The sequence below is a fragment of the Phascolarctos cinereus genome, unplaced genomic scaffold, assembly GCF_003287225.1.
Source record: "Phascolarctos cinereus isolate Bilbo 61053 unplaced genomic scaffold, phaCin_HiC Scaffold_5;HRSCAF=322, whole genome shotgun sequence".
Lineage (NCBI taxonomy): Eukaryota > Metazoa > Chordata > Mammalia > Diprotodontia > Phascolarctidae > Phascolarctos > Phascolarctos cinereus.
In genome coordinates this window covers 120,348,751-120,368,597 of record NW_027555958.1, presented here as the reverse complement: position 1 = coordinate 120,368,597, position 19,847 = coordinate 120,348,751, and the positions used below count along the sequence as shown (strand labels likewise).

General features: G+C 35.6%; 1 protein-coding gene across 5 annotated transcripts in view; it reads right to left on the bottom strand.

The window, feature by feature from the left end:
- Nucleotides 1–19,847, bottom strand: part of AHI1 (Abelson helper integration site 1) — a 260,190-nt gene that overhangs the window by 159,942 nt on the left and 80,401 nt on the right. For all 5 annotated transcript variants that reach the window (XR_002324697.2, XM_078155120.1, XM_020987117.2 and 2 more), the window contains one exon: nt 15,461–15,657. Coding sequence is in view for 4 of the 5 variants with exons in the window: in XM_078155120.1 (XP_078011246.1) it covers nt 15,461–15,657 (197 nt within the window). In the remaining variant the exon portion in view is untranslated. The remainder of the gene's footprint in view (nt 1–15,460; nt 15,658–19,847) is intronic.

Below are 19,847 nucleotides of genomic sequence, written 5' to 3'. Positions count from 1 at the left end.
GTCTTATGGAGTTTACATTCTTCTAAGGAAAGAGGTGATAAAGATATAGTCTGCTGTAGAATGTCATTTGCATTTTAAAAAGCCTTTCTGTTCCCCTCTCATACCTTAATTGCCCTCCATTATATGCGTAGATATTAAGCTCAGACGCTCAAATGCACTGACACTATCATCTATTTGAGGAAGTTTGATGTTGCAAAAAGGTAGATCACATCTCCTTCCTGTCTGCCTGTACCATAGGACTAATTCATCAGAGGGAGCTAACTCAATATGCTCAGGATCACAGGATCACAGATTTAGAGCTAGAACACAGTAGAGAGAGGTCATCAAACCCAACCATCTAATTTTATAGATGAGTAAACTATGGCACAATGATAATGACTTCCCTAGGATCACAATGCTAATAACTAAGGATTTGAACCCAGGTCTTCCTGATTCTAATTCCAGTTCCCCATCTGTCATGGCACTCTTTCTTGCTTCCCCTCCAACACTGTGAAATCACTAGTGGAACAATCTGGATTCTCACCTGCCATGTCTCACTCTCTCTCCATGAGGCCAAGCTATCTTCTCCACCCATTATACAATTCCTTGATGATATTATTTCTGTCTATTCTTCCTTGAAGGTCTTCATTGGTTATATATTGCAGTCTGCTCATAATTTCCTTGTTCCTTTGCTACTGACCACTGTGTGATATCAATTTTAATTACTCAGAAACTGTTATATTCTGTCTTCCTCCTATTAAAAAAAATCCTAGTAGAATAGCTTGAGAATCAATCCATTAGCACGCTCAAAATTTTATCACCATCAGAATGGTATGTGTGTATATAGACAGATATTTATCTATAGGGTGGATCTATCTATCTATATCTATCTATGTCTATGTCATCACATTACATATACACTTGGGGTAGTCCATTTCTACTTCCCCATGCAGAACACTGGAGATATTCAATGTTAACATGGCAGGAGGCCTCCAATGGAGTATCCCAGTGAACTGTGGTTGGCCCTAAGCTGCTTAACATTTTGATCAATGACTTGAATAAAGGCATAGATAGCAGGTTCATTAAGTTTGCAGATGACATGGGGCAGCTAGGTAGCACAGTGGATAGAGCACTGGCCTTAGAGTCAGGAGGACCTGAGTTCAAATCTGACCTCAGACACATAACACTTACTAGCTGTGTGACCTTGGGCAAATCACTTAACCCCACTGCCTAGCAACCAAAACAAACAAACAAACACAAAAATTTGTAGGTGACACACTAGATGACTAAATTAGGATTCAAACAGATTTTAACAAGCTAAAGTATTCAGATGAATTTAATAATATGAAATTCAATAGGGATAAACAGAAAATGTTAATATTTGCTTACAAAAAAAAAGAGGTTATCTTGCTTTTCTAGTTGTATTTTCAGTGTTGTGTCTTACACTCACCACATTCCGTCAGTCAACAAACATTTATGAAGCACTTCCTATATGTCAGGAACTGTACTAAGCACTGGTAAAATAACTATAAGCAAAAAGAATAAGAGTCTCAAACCTCAAAGAGCTCATATTTTAATGAGAAATGACCACACATTTAGGAAAGCTAAAAAATTGGGGAAGGAATAGAAGGTTGCCTGCCTTTTCCTCCTCCAGAGAGGAAGGAATGGAGCTGAGAGACATATGAGCCATGGCTGGCTCAGGCATCCACTCAAACAGAAGTCCCAGGAAGTAGCAACTCACCAACTGGAGGAAAAGGCTGGTCACAATGGTAGAGTTATTTACAGGGTGAGAAGGGGAGCCTTAGGGGAGAAGTCCAGAGAGTCTGGAATGAGGGGAGAAAAGTGAACCATGGCTGGCCCAGGAACTTCATCAAATGGAGGTTCTAGGCAAGAACTTGTCAATGGGAGGAGGGACCAGCCACAGGGGTAAAGGTATATCTCCAGGGTGAAAAGACTGCTGCGATAGAGGTGGAAAAGTCTGGAGAGTCAGAAATGAAGTCAGGAGAGGAGATATTACCTATCTTTCCAATGAACCTGGGTTTCCACAGTTTTGGTTCATTGGACAAGATGGTGTTCCCTAATTCACAGATATGTGAATGGACACTCATGGAAGGATATTCATGCCCCAAATGTTGGTTCCTTGCTTTCTCTTGATATATCCAGACTACTGATAACTTTTTTAGTTTTCTCACTCATACATTTCTTGAATGACATCCTTTATGTTAATTTTCTTTCTGAATTCTTCCTTGTAGTATCTACATCTGCAGCATATTACCTACGGTGATGCATGTCCAAGTAGTATGAATGATATACAGGAAACGTATGATTAGATAAGAGAGGAGAACCAATCATGCAGGGAGAGTAAAGGTTAACAGATGGATAGTTTGAGTGCTTTAACTAGGGAGCATAAGAAGAATTTATAGGACAGAAGGGACAAAAATGATCCAGGATCACAGGACCTTGGATTTAGAGTTGTAAAAGACCTTAAAAGTTGTCTAGTTTAACCTCTTCATTTTACAAATGAGGAAACTGAGACCAGAGAGGTTAAATTACTTTCCCAAGATGATAAGAAGATATGGAAGCACTGAATATGTATCATTTATCTATACTGATGAGGACAGAGACTGAAACCTATATATGTATATATATATTTACATATGCATACACATATATTTAACAATATGTATGTATGTATTTCAGTAGTTTACTAAACCACTCTAAGTAATTGTTTTATACAATTCAAGTTCAAAAGATTAATTTTTATGGTTTTTACCATAGTTAATATTTATAATAGCAATGTTATAACTCAATTAACAAGTCTTCTTTTCTATATTTCTTTTTTAAACTACTTATATACCTTCAGGTGAATAAAAATCTATCATCTGCATAGTCTCCTAACCCTCATCAGAGGGCTGATTTGTAGTTTATTTATCACACACTCCTAAATGGTTTTTGCCCCTGGCCTCACATATGAGGGGAAAAAACAGATTCTGTCATAATAGGCCTGGGTCAACTAAAGTGTGTGATATTTTAATAATGATATCATCATCATCACCATCTTCATCTTCATCAATAACCACTATGATATATTTGCTCAATCTTTACTTAGCAAGAGATCTTGACACTCTAGCTTAGTTTTCTTGTCCTTCTACCTAGCTGCTATAATCTTAAGTTAAAATAAGCAATTTACAAACAATAATTTACTGAAACTTTGGATGTATTTGAAACCACATTAAATACATAAAATTTAACATGATAAAACATGATATTCTCAAGGAAAGTTAGGGAGATGGATCTCATGCAAAAAGGAAGGAATTAAAGAATAATAAAGTGCTAAATTATATGGCACTGATACATACAGAAGAGCTTGGGCTAGGGAGGATTTCAGGTAAAAGGCAGAACTTAAGATGAGCTGGGAAGTATGAACAGGGTCTAGGTAAGTGAAGGAGAGAAAGAGCATTCTGCATTTGTAAGTATGTAGGGGATGGAGTGGTGAGAGAAGTACTGAGATAAAAGGAGAAATTAATAACATAAGTAAAGACACATGAAAGGGCTGACTACAGCAGACACTATGCTGGGAATAATCTGAAATAAGATTGATTACGTAGGGTGAGGCACTATTGTCAAGTGTCTAGAAAGCCAATCAGAGGAGACTGGACTTGATACTGTTGGTTCCTGATCAAGGGACTGACATGAGAACGTTAATCTGGGAAGATTCATCTGGTATAAGAGTTAAACAACAGGGACTGAAAACAAGGCATCCAGCTTATCATAGTACAGTCTCAGCATGAGGTGATTAAAGGACTAAACTGGGTGGCAAGGACAGGATCGAAGATGAAAACGCTTATCAAAATGTAGATTTCAAAGAAATAAATGACAAGACTTGGTCAAAGATTAGATGAAGGGGTGAAAGACAAAGAAGAGTAAAAGATGATTCCAGTATTTTTAGTTTGGAAGACTGAATAAGGAATACATACATGTATAAAAAATTAATTCCACTTGACCACTTGAGACAAAGAGGAAAAATCATTTATACAGCAAAGAATTTAGGCAGTAACTAGGTTATAGTAATGAATTTAAAGTTGACAAAATTCCTTGAGGTCACATCTTCTTAACCTTTATGAATTGCTATGGTAAAAAAAATGTTTTTAAGAGATCATTTGGTGTAATGAATCAATCAACAAGTATTTCTTAAGTAACAGGTACCATATTAAGTTTTGAGGAGACAAAACCAAAACCAGCAGTTCTTGCCTTTAAGGAATTTACATTCTAAGGGGGGGCTACATACCCTTTCATTTAGGAATACCATTACTAGGCCTGTATCCTAAAAGAGATTAAAAAAAAAGCAAAAAGGAAAAGGACCTATATCTACAAAACTATTTATAGCAGCTGTTTTCTGGGGGCAAAGAATTAGAAATTGAGGGGATGCTCATCAATTGGGGAATGGCTGAACAAGTTGTGGTATGCGATGATGGATATGTGGTATGGTGTGATGGAATACTATTGTACTACAAGAAATGTGGAGCAGAATGCTCTCAGAAAAACCTGGAAAGACTTGCATGGGCTGATGCAAAGGGAAATGTACTATGTACAAAGTAACAGCAATATTGTAAGATGATCAGCTGTGAATAACTTAGCTTTTCACAGCAATACAATGATCCAAGACAACCCTGAAGGACTTATGACAAAAAATGCTATCCACACCCAAAGAAAGAACTGATCGATGGTGTCTGAATACAGATTGAAGCATACTTTTTTTTAACCTTATTTTTCTTGAGGTGTTTTTTTTTGGTATAAGTTTTCTTTCACAACATGACTATTATGGGTATGTTTTGTATGACTATACATGTATGACCTATATTGAACTGTTTGCCTTCTCACTGGGGTGGTGGGGTAGTTAGGGAGCAAGGGTGAGATCTGGGAACTGAAAGTTTTATAAATGAATGCTAAAAATTGTTTTTACGTGTAACTGGGGAAAATAAATTAATTTAAAAAATAAAAAGAGAAATTGTGTTCATGATTATGACAAATGATAGTGACCTCTGTGGTAGCACACTCATCTATCTCACCTAAAATGTCCATAATCTTTGAACCAGAGATTCCTCTATTAGGAATATATATCAAAAGAGTAAGTTGCCATCTCCATTGGTTATAAAATGGTATTACTTATAGTTATTACTGTATTTTAAGTTCAGAGAACAGGTAACATGTTTTATACTTTTTTTGTATCACCTACAACAGTGATATCAAACTCAAATAGAAATAAAATCCACTAAACCACTCATAAAGATCTCTGCTGGCCTCACACTGATTCAGAAAATCACATATTAATATTATCTAAATTTTATTGTATTTCTATTTGTTTTGTTAAATATTTACAAATTACATTTTAATCTGACTGATGCAATCCTTGGGATTGATGCAGACCACACTGCATGTCTGACACGATTTACCTATGATAATTGCAACATAATCAACAGATACTTGCTAAACTGAATTATCGAATCATTAACTATTATCAGATAAAAGAAGCTTGAGAGTTCATTTAAATTTCCTCATTTTATAACTGAGGAAACTGAGGCCTAGAAACTTAGGGCATAGCTAGTTTCAGAGCCAAGGTGAAAATGCAGGACTCCTGACTCTTAATTAATGCTATTTCTAACATATCATATGGCTTTTATTATATTCTGGACTAACTTTACATCTTATGCAAAAATTATACTTTTTATGGAAACTACCAAAGCAAGAATTGTGTCTTTACAGATGTAAAAAAAAAAGCCCAAAATATTAGTTGAAATTCACAAAACGAAAAAAAGTTACTATCTACTGGAAGCTAAATCACTACAGGAAAAACAGAAATCAAATTCCTGATGGACAAAAAACAAAATCCAAAATACTTGGCTTCCCTTAAACATAAAAATACAACAAAAAGGCTACTATCTGAATGAAGCTTGATTAAATCTGGACAACAAATGTGTAGACCTTAGAAGAAAGATCACCCATAGGCAGGAAATGGATAAATTTTAATGAAGCTTTTTAATTCAGAAGATAAACTGCTCTTAAAGATGTGCTTATACCCTTGAGGTAAACAGAAAAGAGATTTCTTTTCAAAGGTTTTCTCCTAGTACTTCCATCCTGAGGCAACAAGATCCTCTGAAAAGCTGGGAGTGGGAGGGGAGTGGGGAGAGGGTAATGTCCATGGCCTAAAAGCTAAAGAGAACAATTCATTTGAATTAAGCTTGATATTCTCTTTTCCTAAAATATTAACTGTATATTTTGCCCTCTCCCTTTGCCCTCATTTTTTTTTTCTTGGTGTGGAATTTAGTTTTCCTTTAGTGCTTTTTATTTGTCCTTTCTCATCCTTTCACTCACTTGGTAATGACAGCTACAAGAAGGGGGTAGAGGGAAAAAAAGGAAACTTGCAAAGAGACAAGTGGTTCCAGACTGTCAAATTCAAGAAGAAAAAAGAATGCTATAACGTGGATAAGCTAGTATTTACTTCCATCTTTAAACTGCTGTCTTGTTTCTGTGCAGATGAAGTAATTTTGCTATGTAACAGGCAGAAGCTCCCATTCTGAGGCAAGAGAAGGAAATTATTTTCTTGAAAGGATATTTTTTTTTGTATTTTTAAAAATATGTTCTATTATACTAATTCAACTACTGAGATCTTGTGATCTGGACAGCTGTGCAATTTAAGTTACAGTATAAATTTTTAAATCCACAAGGCATTTTACCAACTCTAAGTTTACATGAGGACATAATTACCTTCTAAATATTATGCTGACAAAAATGATCTTTTTGGTTCTTTCTGCCAAAGAAAAAAACAGAAGACTCTGTCTTATGATCCTTGAGATGTCTGACTCCTATTTTTCCAAAATAAGTGAAGTAAATAGAAAATAAGGTATTTTTATTCACATTACCCCCACATTACATAATAATAGAATCCCAGAGCTGGAAGTGACCACATCAATCACATAATTTTATCCCCTTATCTTATGGATAGGGAAACTGAAGTCCAGAAGACTCATGACCAGGGCCACAGAAGAAGAGAATGAAACAATGATTGAATAAGTGTGACTAAAACTGATAAATTGTTAAGTGACTCTAAGATAATAACAAGTGACTCAGCATTATATCATCAAGAGTAAATGGAATGCTAGTCTATGTAATTATTTATCCAGGAAAATACTATATAGTTGAGTCATGGTTAAAAGGTGGAGATTTTGAGGCAAATGGAGGAAAGAAGGCAACTAGGTGAAGTGTATAATCAAGGATGTAATAGCAGGGAAGGTCCCAACATGAACTGTCCACCTACAAGAACTGGCCTTCTTGTGAGAATGAGGGGTGGAAACTGTGGGGACTAGCGCTACAAGGTAAAGGCAAAAACTGCATAGGGAGGACAATCCAGAATGATTTCCATGAGAAATTTTGAAAATCTAGTTTAGACAAAAGGTATGAAGAAGCAGAGAATGATAGGCAGAAGGAAAGGATGAATAATGGAGAGAGCAAAAGAAATCCTTTTTGGAAAGGAGTGTAAAAATAAAATATAAAAATAATTGTGAATAGGACTAGTTGAAGGGGAAGAGAGGATTTATCTGACTAGAAGACAGAAAAAAAAGGGGGGGGGAATTAAATAACCACATGGAAGCAAGAAAGAAAAAGGAATGAATAAGCAAAACTCCAAAAGGAAAAGGGTAACAAAACAAGAGGGAAAAATGGAGGTAACAGGAAAAGTGCCAATAAGAATAGGGTTATCTTAAAAAAATTAAACTAAAGAAACTGAAGTAACATAGTATGGTGTTTACTTAAGAAGAGGAAAAATAAAACAACTTGTAAGAACCGAGTATTAGAGACAAATATGGCAAAGTAGAAAACTAACTTCTATAACTTTAAATGTGAATGGATACAAATGACAGGTTGGATAAGAAAACAACTACAATCTGTTGCTTGCAAGAAACACATTCAATAAACAAAGGCATATATAAAATAAAATTGAAGAGATGGGAAAAAATTACTATTATCAAGTAAATACAAAAAAATAGAAGTTGTAATCATGCTGACAAAGAAAAATAAACATTCAAAAATAAAACAGAATAAAAAAAGGAAATTACATGATACCAAAAGGAACTATTGACAATAAACCAATATCAGTAATAAACTTTTATGTTCCAAAATACCTTAGCATTCACAATCATAAAGAAAATAATATCTGAGCCTTAAGAAGACATAGAAAGTAAGACAATAATGACTGTAAACATCAAAATCCTTCTCTCGGTTTTGGATATGTCTAACAGTAACAAGAGGGAAAATAAGAAACTAAACAAATTGCTGCAGAAATTAGAGTTAAAAGAGCTATTATATCTTCTTCTAAAAGGAACTGCAAAAGAATATTCATATTTCACAGGACCACATGAAACTTTTACAAAAATTGATCACATATTAGGTCACAGAGATATTACAAACAAATGGGAAAAGGCAGAAATAGCAAAAACATATTTTATAAACCACAGTGCCATTAAAATTATCTTTGGTTCAGGGACCACAAACAAAAGACACATGGTAATGATGAAACAACACACCAAAACTTCTGGGATCCAGCTAAATCAGTCCTCAAGGGAAAAATCATATCTCTACATTAACAAAAAGAATTATTATTTAAAATGTATTAATTGCTATATAATGAAATATTATATAAAAATCCTGCTACATAATCTAAATACAATCTAATATCTAACATTAATTACTATAATCTAAAATGTATTAATTAATCATATAATACCTATATTGACAATATAGGCTAGTATCTGTATTAGCCATATCCCATACTTTAACAAACTAGAAAAAGAGAGGATAAATGAACTAAAATATACATTTTAAAAACTAAGAAAGCCGATGAATAAAATTAAAATATGCACAGAAAATTTTTTTAAATTGGAGGAGAATAATAAAAATTGGGAAAAAGAAAAGATCCCATCGAAACAATAAATAAAACCAAAAGCTGTTCCTCTGAAAAGACTAATAAACTTGATAAGCCATTACCTAACCTGATTTTTTAAAAAAGGGCAGACAATCAAATAAATAAAATAGCAAATGAGTAGGACATCACAATAAAACCAGAAGCAATAAAAAAAATGATCACAGTTATTTGCTAACAAAACTGTGAACAACAAAAAAGGACTATCTTCAAAAATACAAAATACTCAAACTTTCAGAAGACCAGATAGAGATCTTAAATAACTCAGTCTCAGAAAGGTAAGTCTATATAGCTGTAAAGGAGGTACCAAAAGGAGAAAAAAACAACAACGAGCCCCTGGTGGGTTTACAGGAGAATCCTATCAAACCTGAAGAGTACATTAGTACTCATACTTCATAAATTATTCTCAAAAATCAAGAAAAAAGATATCCTGCCAGAATCCTTTTATGAGATAAATACAATACTAATACCTTTTCTCTAGAAAAAGATAAAACACAGAAGGAAAACTACAGGCCAATATCATTAATAAATATTTACTCAAAGATTTTAAACAAAATCCTGTCAAACAGAGCACAATGATTTATCAAAAAAAAAATTATTCATACTGAGCAAGTGGGATTTATGCCATGGCTACAAGAACAGTTACCAATTATAACTAGATATTAGCTTAAATAATGACTGAAATGAATGGATGAATATTTACAAAAGTATACAATATCAAACTTAATAAAATAAGAATTACTTTATATAACCCAACCTCATAAAAACAAATTGAAAAAGCTACAAATGAATTCCCAAAGGGGGAAAAGAATCCATGGGCCACAATGATTTACAAATGAATTCCATCAGATATTCAAAGAATAATCAATTCTCATATTACATAAATAATTTGTGAAAATAGAGAAAGGAGGCATCCTATCAAATTTTATAAGCGATCCTAACCCTTAAGCCAGGGAAAGCCAAAGCAGAAAAAAAATCAATATCAATGAAAAAATATTGAAATAAATATTAAAAACATAAACATAATGGAAAAAAACTGTAACTATTGGTAAGCAGTTAAGACTCACAGTTGCCTTTCTACAACTTTCAATCATTGTTCCTAATTCTGCCCTCTGAAGCCAAACAAAAGAAGCATAATCTCTCCTTTATCTATAATCAGGGATGGGGAACCTGTGCCTTCTAGGTCTTCGGGTGTGGCCTTTTGACCGGAGTCCAAGTTTTACAGAACAAATCCTCTTATTAAGGGGATTTGTTCTGTGAAGTTTGGATTCAGGTCAAAGGGCCACACTTGAGGATCTAGAGGGCCACAGGTTCCCTACCAGTTAGACCTTTCAGATAACAAAAGACCAGCTTAATGCATTCCCCCACCCCTTGCATCCCAGGGCCTTCTCTTTTCCAGGTTAAACATCCTTAGTTCCTTCAATGAATCCCCATAAGGCATAATTTAGAGTCCCTTTACCACCCTCCTGGCCCAGTTCTAGGTACTTTGGAGAATTTTTGCTAAAAAGAAGACAGACTTATCTTTAAATACATCTAAACTAAACATAATACAACATATTACTCTACGTATGGTCCAATGCTTAGCACAGTGCCTGGCACACAGTGGGTGCTAAATAAATATTTTTTGACTTGTTTGACCAAGGCATGGTATACTTGACTATCATTTCCTGTGCCCTTGCCTTTTAACGCAGCCTAAGATGACATCAGTTTTTTTTGATCACCACATCACACTGTTGAATCATGTTGAACCTGTCAGCTACTAAAACCTCAGATCTTTTACAAACTACTGTATAGTGATATATCTCCTCTCTTGTACATAAGAAGTTGAATTTTTGAATTCGAACTTATTAAGTATCATCTTATTCAACCTGCCCCAGTGTTCTAGCCTGCCAAAATCTTTTTGGAGCCTATAATACTCCGTGTAAACTATACGTCCTAACTTCACGCAACCTCAAAATATGATAAGCATGACTCCTTACAAATGACATCAAACCAAATCATTCACAAAAATGTTAAATAATCTAGAGCTAGGTACGGACCCCTGAGATACCTTATCATAGACCTATTTCCAGGTTGAAATTCAAGAATTAAAGTCTTTGAATTACAGTCATTTAACTTGTTCTAAAACCACCTAACTATACTATAATCTATCAATAAAGCAACAAGCATTTAATAAGTAGCTTCTTTTCCATAAGACTATGCAAAACTCTATCAAATACTTTGCTAATATCTAGGTATGTGATATCTTTAGAATTCCTCTGATCTACCATAGTCTAATGACCCTGGAGACAAAAAAAGAAATGATTAGTATAGTATGATTAAGCCATGCTGGCACTATATAATCACTATACAGACTAACTCTTTTCTTAAAGACTAAATTTATCAAGGGCATTTACATCGTTCTGTATCTTGGATATCAATTCTCTATTAGTCACTTTGTTCTGTCCTTTTTGGTCTAAAGACTATTCTCCTAGACAGAGAAAACAGAAGCAAAATAAAAGTTGAATAGTTTTCACTAACAATCCTTTATGCCTGAGACACCTTCCTTCTTCACCTCTGGCTGCCCTAACTTCCGTCAAATCCCAGACAAAATCCTACCTTCGGAAGTTTTTCCTGATTGCTCTTAATTTTAGTGCCTCCCTTCTGTTGATTATTTCCAGTTTTTCTTTGTATATAGCTGTTTGCATGCTGTCTCCTCACTAGATTGTGAGCTCTTTGTAAACAGGAACTATATTTTGCCTTTTTTTGGGTATACTCAGTACTTAACACATCTGCACATAGTAGGCACATAATATTGATTCTTTGTTTTCCATCACCATTATTCTATTTGCCTCAAATAAAGGTCCTATGCCTTCCTTGATTGCCTCTTCGCCCCTAAACTCTGAAAAAGACCATAAAACTAATCTCATCAATTGGGGAGCTTCCTCCATCCCCAAATGTATATCACAACTCATTCATGTCTGCCCATCTTGCGTGACTCTTGTCCATCTTCTCCCAAAGTCTGTCACAGGAGAGCTATACAATGTGTTATCTCATTGCTACAAATGAACACTAGTCAAATATTAGTGCTGAAGAGATGGATCCAAAAGATAAATGGTCAAAGAAGATAAACTGTTTTCAAAAGAAGAAAAGAAAGACATCAACAATCCTGTAAAAATATCTCAAATCATAATTTTAATCACATAAAATTGAAAAGTCATTGCACAAAATCAAGGTAGTTAGAAGTAGGATGGAAACAATGAAATGGGAAAATTCTTCAAAGCAAATTTATCTGATGAAGGTCTGATACCCAAGATATATAAGGAAATGATTCAAGTATGTGAGAATAAAAGCCATTCCTCAATATATACATGGTCAAAGGATATGAACAGGCAATTTTTAAAATAAGAAATACAAAATATTAACAATTCTGTCAAAAACACCCCAAATCACTAGTAAGAAGAGAAATAGAAATTAAAGCAATTCTGAAATTCTTCCTAACATCCATCAGATTGGCAAAAATGGCAAGCATAATACAAATGACAATTTCTACAGGAAATGTGGGATGACAGGCATTGTTGGTGGAGCTATGAACTGGTACAATTATTATGAAATGCAATTTAGAATTATACACAAAAAGTCACTAAACTATGAATACCTTTTTAATCCAGTGATACCACCATTATGATTTATACTCCAAACAGATAAAAAACATAGGACAGGACCCATGTATACAAGAATAATCATAGAGGGGCAGCTAGGTGGCGCAGTGGATAGAGCACCAGCCCTGAAGTCAGAAGGACCTGAGTTCAAATGTGGCCTCAGACCAAACATTTGACACTTACTAATTGTGTGACCCTGGCCAAGTCACTTAACACCCAATTGCCTGAAAAAGAAAAAAAAGAAAAAAAAAGAATAATCATAGCAGCACTTTTTGCTGTAGCAAAAAATTGAAAATCAAGGAAGAGCTCATCAATTGTGGAATGGCTGAATAAATTATGGCATATGACTTTCATAGCCTACTAATGCAACATGAAAAATAAATGAAAGAGATGAATTTAAAGAAACCTGGAAGGACTTGCATGCACTGATACAAAGTGAAGGGAGCAGAACCAAGAGTGCAATGACTCTAACTGTGAAAGACTTAAGAACTCTGATCAATACACTACCCAGTCACAATGAAGCATAAATGATGAAATATGTCCTACCTCTTAGAGAAGTAAAGGACTACAAGTGTAGAATACAATGTACATTTTCAGATAAAGTCAACGTATAAATTTGCTAGGTTTGTTAAAAATGAATTCTTATTAATTTTGAAGGAGTTGAGAATTGGGAGAAATAGGATGAAAAATACTCATATGAAATTAATAGAAAGTTAGATTTTTTTTTTTACTCAGTGCATTATACAAAACTTTCTAACCCTAACAATCGAATAATGAAATGGCGTGCTTCATAAGGTAGTAAGAACCATATCACTGAAAGCATTCAAACCAGATGCCCCCATGTGAGGTATGCGATAGAGGGTTATTCTCTTTTGTTCAGGAGGCTTGGCCTCTGAGCTTCTCCCTAGACTAAGCTGTTATGAAACCTTTACTCTTTTGTTGACCTTTTCTTTTTAGTAAACACTATAATTCTAGCATAAACAATCTGAGAAGAAATATTTTAGTTAAAATCCATTTCACTTTGTAATACTTCTCTTCTATATACTGTATTTTTTTTAAAAAAGAGAAGCAAACAAGATAAGATGAGCTGCCTAAATATGGTGTAGAGGACACAAGACTTCCTGACTCCAAATCTTGTTTCTGATACCTACTTGCTGTGTGATCTTCAGACCTCTCTGAGCTTCAGTTTTTTCCTCAATGGGATTTTTACTAGATGCCTTCTGGATTCCTTCCAGCTCTAAATCTGTGATCCTATAACTCATAGGAGAGTCAGCTGCCCATTGTTAGAGCTTTTCAAACAAGAGTCAGAGATATAAACAGGAGTTCTGCCTCCAGACAGTTCTAAGATAAAACAGTTACTAGTAATCTACATAGAGAAGAATGTAGGTGAAAATACTTTGTAACCATCAAGTCTTATAATATAAGTTCATTAATAAATATATGCATATTAATATACATATAATCTTATTTTAAAAAATAATGGCTCACAAAAGACTGGGGTATTAAATTGCAGACCTGTGGCAAGTCATTGAACCACTCTGAGTTTCATTTTTCACATCTGTAAAATGAGGAATATAAAACCTATGCTGCCTAACTCACAGGCTGATTGGATAGCAAATATGATGTTTCTTTATAAAGTATTACCTAAATGTAATTATGGCCTAAAGTCAGGAAGTTCTCAATTCAAATTCAGCCTCAGACATGTATTAGCTGAGTGACCCTGGGCAAGTCACTTAACCTCTGTCTGCCTCAATTTCAACATCTGTAAAATGAACTGGGGCTGCTAGGTGGCACAGTAGATAGATTGCCGGCAAGGAAGAACTGAGTTCAAATTCAGCCTCAGACATTTAACTAGCTGTGTGACCCTAAGCAAACCTCAGTTTCCTCATCTATAAAATGAGCTAGAGAAGGGAATGGCAAACCATTCCAGTATTTTTGCCAAGAAATCCTCAAATAGGGTCACAGAGACTCAGACACAATTGTAACAACTGAACAACCAAAAGGTCAATGTAAGATATTCAATAATGCATTCTAATTTGCAAACTCAGATTGCAACACTAGAATATTCTTTATGCTGGACTTGCAAGAATGATTAAGAGTAGACTCCTGAAAGCAGAGGTATATCGATTCTAGCACAAGCAATCACATCTGACACATGACCTGTGGATCCCTGGGGATCTCTGGAGTTACTGCAAGAAGCACATGAAAGCTATGTGTACACCCAACACTGTCACTTGTCACTGTTTTTTCTCAATGAATTAGTATCAATGAAAACTAATAGCATGTCTATTATCATGCGGCGAGATGAAAAAAAGTTATGACAATAAAAAGGAATCATTCAAGCTAGAGAAGGCTCCATCACCTTCATAGTATGTCGGCTGAATTCCAGTATGAATTCAGAGTGTTTATGTTGATTAATCTTTCCATTTACAGAGCTGCTAAATCTCCTCTTTTGACTTGAGAACTGAGATCTAGGATATGACGTGGGAATTTACAATGACCTTTGGGAAGTTATTAGACACATGCCAAGGTGAAGGGGAATACTTCTGATTCCTGTTACCTAGGATCTCCTGTCAAGCTGGATTGACTTCAAGATCCCTAACCTGCTCTAAAAATACTCTCTCTCTCTCTCTCTCTCTCTCTCTCTCTCTCTCTCTCTCTCTCTCTCTCTCTCTATATATATATATATATATATATATATATATATATATATGTACACACACACACACACATACAGATACATATACATACACACACATATATATATGTATGCACATATATTTGTAGCTTTAAGGCATGAAATGATACAGGCATATTAAGGATCACATAAAAACGACAACTTCGTAACTATTAGGGTCTGACATACCGTGACTGATTCAAGTTTCTGTTTCACTTTCTGCATTCTCATAGACACTCTAGCAGCACTGATGAATTGATCAGTGGCAGATGCCACTGTATCTTGCATCGCTGAGGAACTGCTAAAAATCAGTGGATTTCTATGTGTTCCAGTTGCCGTGAGCGATCCATTGACATCTGTTACCATTTTAGCCTCCTGATGTGCAACTAGAAAAAAGTTAAGACTTAGATTAGTGATCAGATAACTCATTCTAAAATATAAGTAATCGTAGTTTATTAAATACACTGAAAGTTTTTTCTTAATAATAATGTTATATTGTAACATTTGAAATTAAGATGTAGGTTAAGTACACACTCAAATTTTAAAGCTTGTTCATTGTAGTATAATTACTTATATTAAAACACTTTACAGATTAAAATTTAATTAAAGGTTACCAGGACATATAATCGAGCCTTCTGGGCTATTCAATCTTTTGAATTTGAGAAAAATCAGAGAAAGAAAACCTTGCTTGCTTCATCTTGGTCCCTTAGACCAAAGGGGCATAAATACTACACTGAAACCCTCTGTACAGAAGGAATAGGACACAGTGCAATCATTTTAAAAGATCTTTATCAGGTAGGTAATGCGGAGCCACTGAGGGATTATGAGTTGGAAAATTATATGGGCAGACCTGGGTATTAGGAAAAATGCTGTGGTAGTAGCCAGGGGTGCTGAGCCCAGAAGATCCCTCATTAGTGGGGCCACCCTATTCCCTTGCTTTCCTTCCCCTGGCCATCCCGACGCCACGGGAGTAGGGAGAGGGGAGAAGGAAGAGTGCCATGGCTGCTAACGTTGTGTGCATAAGCGAGGAGTCACCCACTTTAATCCTTCTGGTGAGATGAAGGACCACCAGGCTTGACCACCTTGCTCTCCCACTGTGTATTTTTCCCTGTCTTTATGTCCTTCAGACTCCTGGGAACTGACATCTTGCCTATTTGTGGATTCTATGAACCAGTGGTCCTGGCTGTATGCCCTGCTGCTGGACTTTTTTTGCTCTGTAGCTCAACTCACTTTTATGTGTTGTCTGCCCAGTCAGAAAGCAAGTTCCCTGAAAGCAAGAACTATCTGGCTTTTTCTATTTGTATTCCTAGGGCTTCACACAGTGCTTGGCACATAGTAAAAAGTTAACAACTTGCTTTTTTATCCATCCATTCATTCATTTATTAATTGTGAACGATGGATAAAAGAGGCTAGAGATCATCAATAATCAGTCCACCACTAAAGATTTATTATGTGCCTAACTACGTGCCAGGCACTGTGCCATGCACTGGAGACAAGGAGAGATAAGGTTGAAGGCTAGTACCATAATTTAGACAATGATGGCCTGAACTAGGGTGGTATGGAAGCATTGAATGAATCTTTCCTCTAGGTCTAAATTCTGTTTCTGCTACTCTCTAATAAGTTTTAACAATATTTTCTATTTATTTAATTGAGTATTTCAGAATTACATACAAAGAAATCTTTTCTAATGATTTTTTTTTTTTTTGCTTTTAGGCATTTGGGGTTAAGTGACTTGCCCAGGGTCACACAGCTAGTAAGTGTCAGGTATTTGGTCTGAGGCTGGATTTGAACTCAGGTCCTCCTGACTTCAGGGCTGGTGCTTTATCCACTGCGCCACCTAGCTGCCCCTCTAATGAATTTTTAATAAAGGCATGGGCACTTTTAATCAAATATTAATTTTCCAAAAATATATTTGCTCTTCTGTCTTTTATCAACTCTTGTAAAGATATTTTTAATTTCACTTGGTGTATCTAAGACTTTCACTTTATGGTTTTGTCAATGAAGCTTTCAAAAAGGCTGTTTAAACTATTTATTATATATCAAAATTCTTTTTAACTTTACTGATAATAGAAGTAGTGCTGCAGAGTGGAAAGAGAATAAACCTTGATATCAGGAAGACCTGAATTCAAGTCTTGCCTATGGAAACTGAGGCTCAGAAAGTCCAAAATAACTTAAGCAGAAAGTATAAGAGAGAGGATTTGAACCTATGTCTTCTTACCTCCAGAAATAGCATTCAATCCAATAGGCCCATCCTATGATCAATTTTCTTTATATACATATTAAAAAAAATGAGAAGTGGATAGAATATTTCATATCATCATTTTCTGCATTTCCAAATGACACTACTGATGGCACCACTATTTTTTAATGTGAAAATATAACCTAAAAGAGCTATTTATAAGTAAGAGTTGTCATTCACTTGTTTCAGTTGTGTCTGACTCTTTGTGGCCCCATTTGGAGTTTTCTTAGCAAAGATACTGGAGTGGTTTGCCATTTCCTTCTCCAGCTCATTTTACAGATGAGGAAACAGAGGCAAACAGGGTTAAGGGATTTGCCTAAAGTCACACAGCTAGTAAGAATCTGAGGTTGAATTTGAACTCAGGTCTTCCTGACTCCAGGCCTGATACTCTATCAGCTGCACCACCTAGCTGTCCATAAGAGTTACTTCTACATTATCTTAGATTCCTCTTTGATTTGATTTCATAAAAAATAATAGCAGCTCACCTATGGGTATAAACCAGAAATGCTTTGTGCATTTATTATAGCATGGTTCACTTTGAGGCTTACAAATAATTTCTGTGCAAGATCTGTTGTTGCTGGCACTCCTCTTGATTTCAAGCGAGCTCACTTATTTCTAAGTGACTGGTTCATCTGTTGCTTTTCAGCATTTGGCTCCTATGTAGCAGCAGTAGCAGCACATTATCAATGATAAAAACGTATCTAGCACCTCCCATGCAGAAGAGGAAATGTTGAATGTAAGCTACTGCTATAAGCAATGGCTTCTGGAATTCTCCTCATTTCTCATCCTCTGCTAAGATATAAGAGGCAGTGTCAGAGTGAGTAACAGTGCTCCTACAATGCTCACAGGCTGAATATGCCTTAGACCTGATTCTGGGAAATCTTGTTCTACTATTTTTAGCTTAGGGACTTAGGGAATGCCAAGGAGAAGGTGATTCCTAAACCATTTAACATCGAGTAGGACCCGTGACATTCATAAAAGTGTTCAAGAAACTGCAATGAGTTTTGGGTAGGTGTCCTAAGTCTCACAGCACACAAGATTGGGTACTACTGCCAATCTCCAGCACCTTTACTAGTTTCTGGAATTTGATGTTGCCATAATAGTAGTAACTTCTTACATTTGTATTGCACTTGAAGGTTTACAAAGTTCTTTTTTCACGACAATCCCATAAGGTAGGCAGCTGGTAAAGTAACTCACCTAGGATCACATAGCTATTAAATGTCTAAGGTAGGATTCAAACTCAAGTCTCTTGGATCCAAGCCTAAAATTAGTTCCTCTATATCCTGCTGCCCTTAAATATGTTGAGTTGGCCTTGGTTGGGTTGGGTTGACCTCAAGGTCAAATGACCACATCAATCCAAATCTAAGTCATATTCTACCCTCCCCTTACCCTATCAACTACTCAAAGAGGGCTTATATAAAACCTGAGTGTATCCTATCATTAGTACATCATTTCTTAATGTTAACCTACATGTTTTTTCTTTCCTTTCAAAGAGGTCTCAGGTTAGGGGATATGGCCTGGATTCAAACTGGTGGCATAATGTAAGTTCACTTAAGGGTAAGAAGATTTGTTCAGTTTTGTTTTGTAGCACAGTGCTTTGAACATAGTAGGCCGGGGTGGGGAACCTGCAGCCTTGAGGCCACATGTGGCCCTACAAGTCCTCAAGTACAGCCCTTTCACTGAATCCAAACTTCACAGAACAAATCCCCTTAATAAAGAGATTTGTTCTGTAAAACTCAGACTTGGTCAAAAGGCTGCACCTGAGGGCCTAAAGGGCCACACGTGGCCTCAAGGCTGCAGGCTCCCCACCCTGGTAGTAGCCATTCAACCTTTGTGAAGTACCACATTTGCTAATCTCTTAGAAAATATATGCTATTTTTCCCTCTGATATTCTATTTCTTAAAATACTAATCACTCTTTAGTAACATTTATTAAGAGATTTCAACTTTGTACTGCCAATGAAGATGTTTAGAGCTCTCCTGCTGCTTCCTAGTAGGTGAACTGTTTTGCTAATACTATTTTGTACTTACATAAGGCCTACATGTTTTTCAGTGTACTTGTTTTCCATTATTCTCATTTTATCCTTTAAGAAACACATGACGTATATGAGGAAGGTTCTAGTTCCATTCTGAAGATGAGGAAACAGACAGGAGTAGCTGTCTAGCTATGCATGGCTCTCCCATGGCTCTGCCATCTCCACTGTCACCTAGGTGTAAATGCTAAGTAAGGCCTTCTGTTATCTCACATATGTAATCAGGCACCATACCTCAATTTAAATCTGATTCTACAGTGTCTGTCCCCACCTCTCTACTTCTGTGGAACCACTCTGAGGCCTTA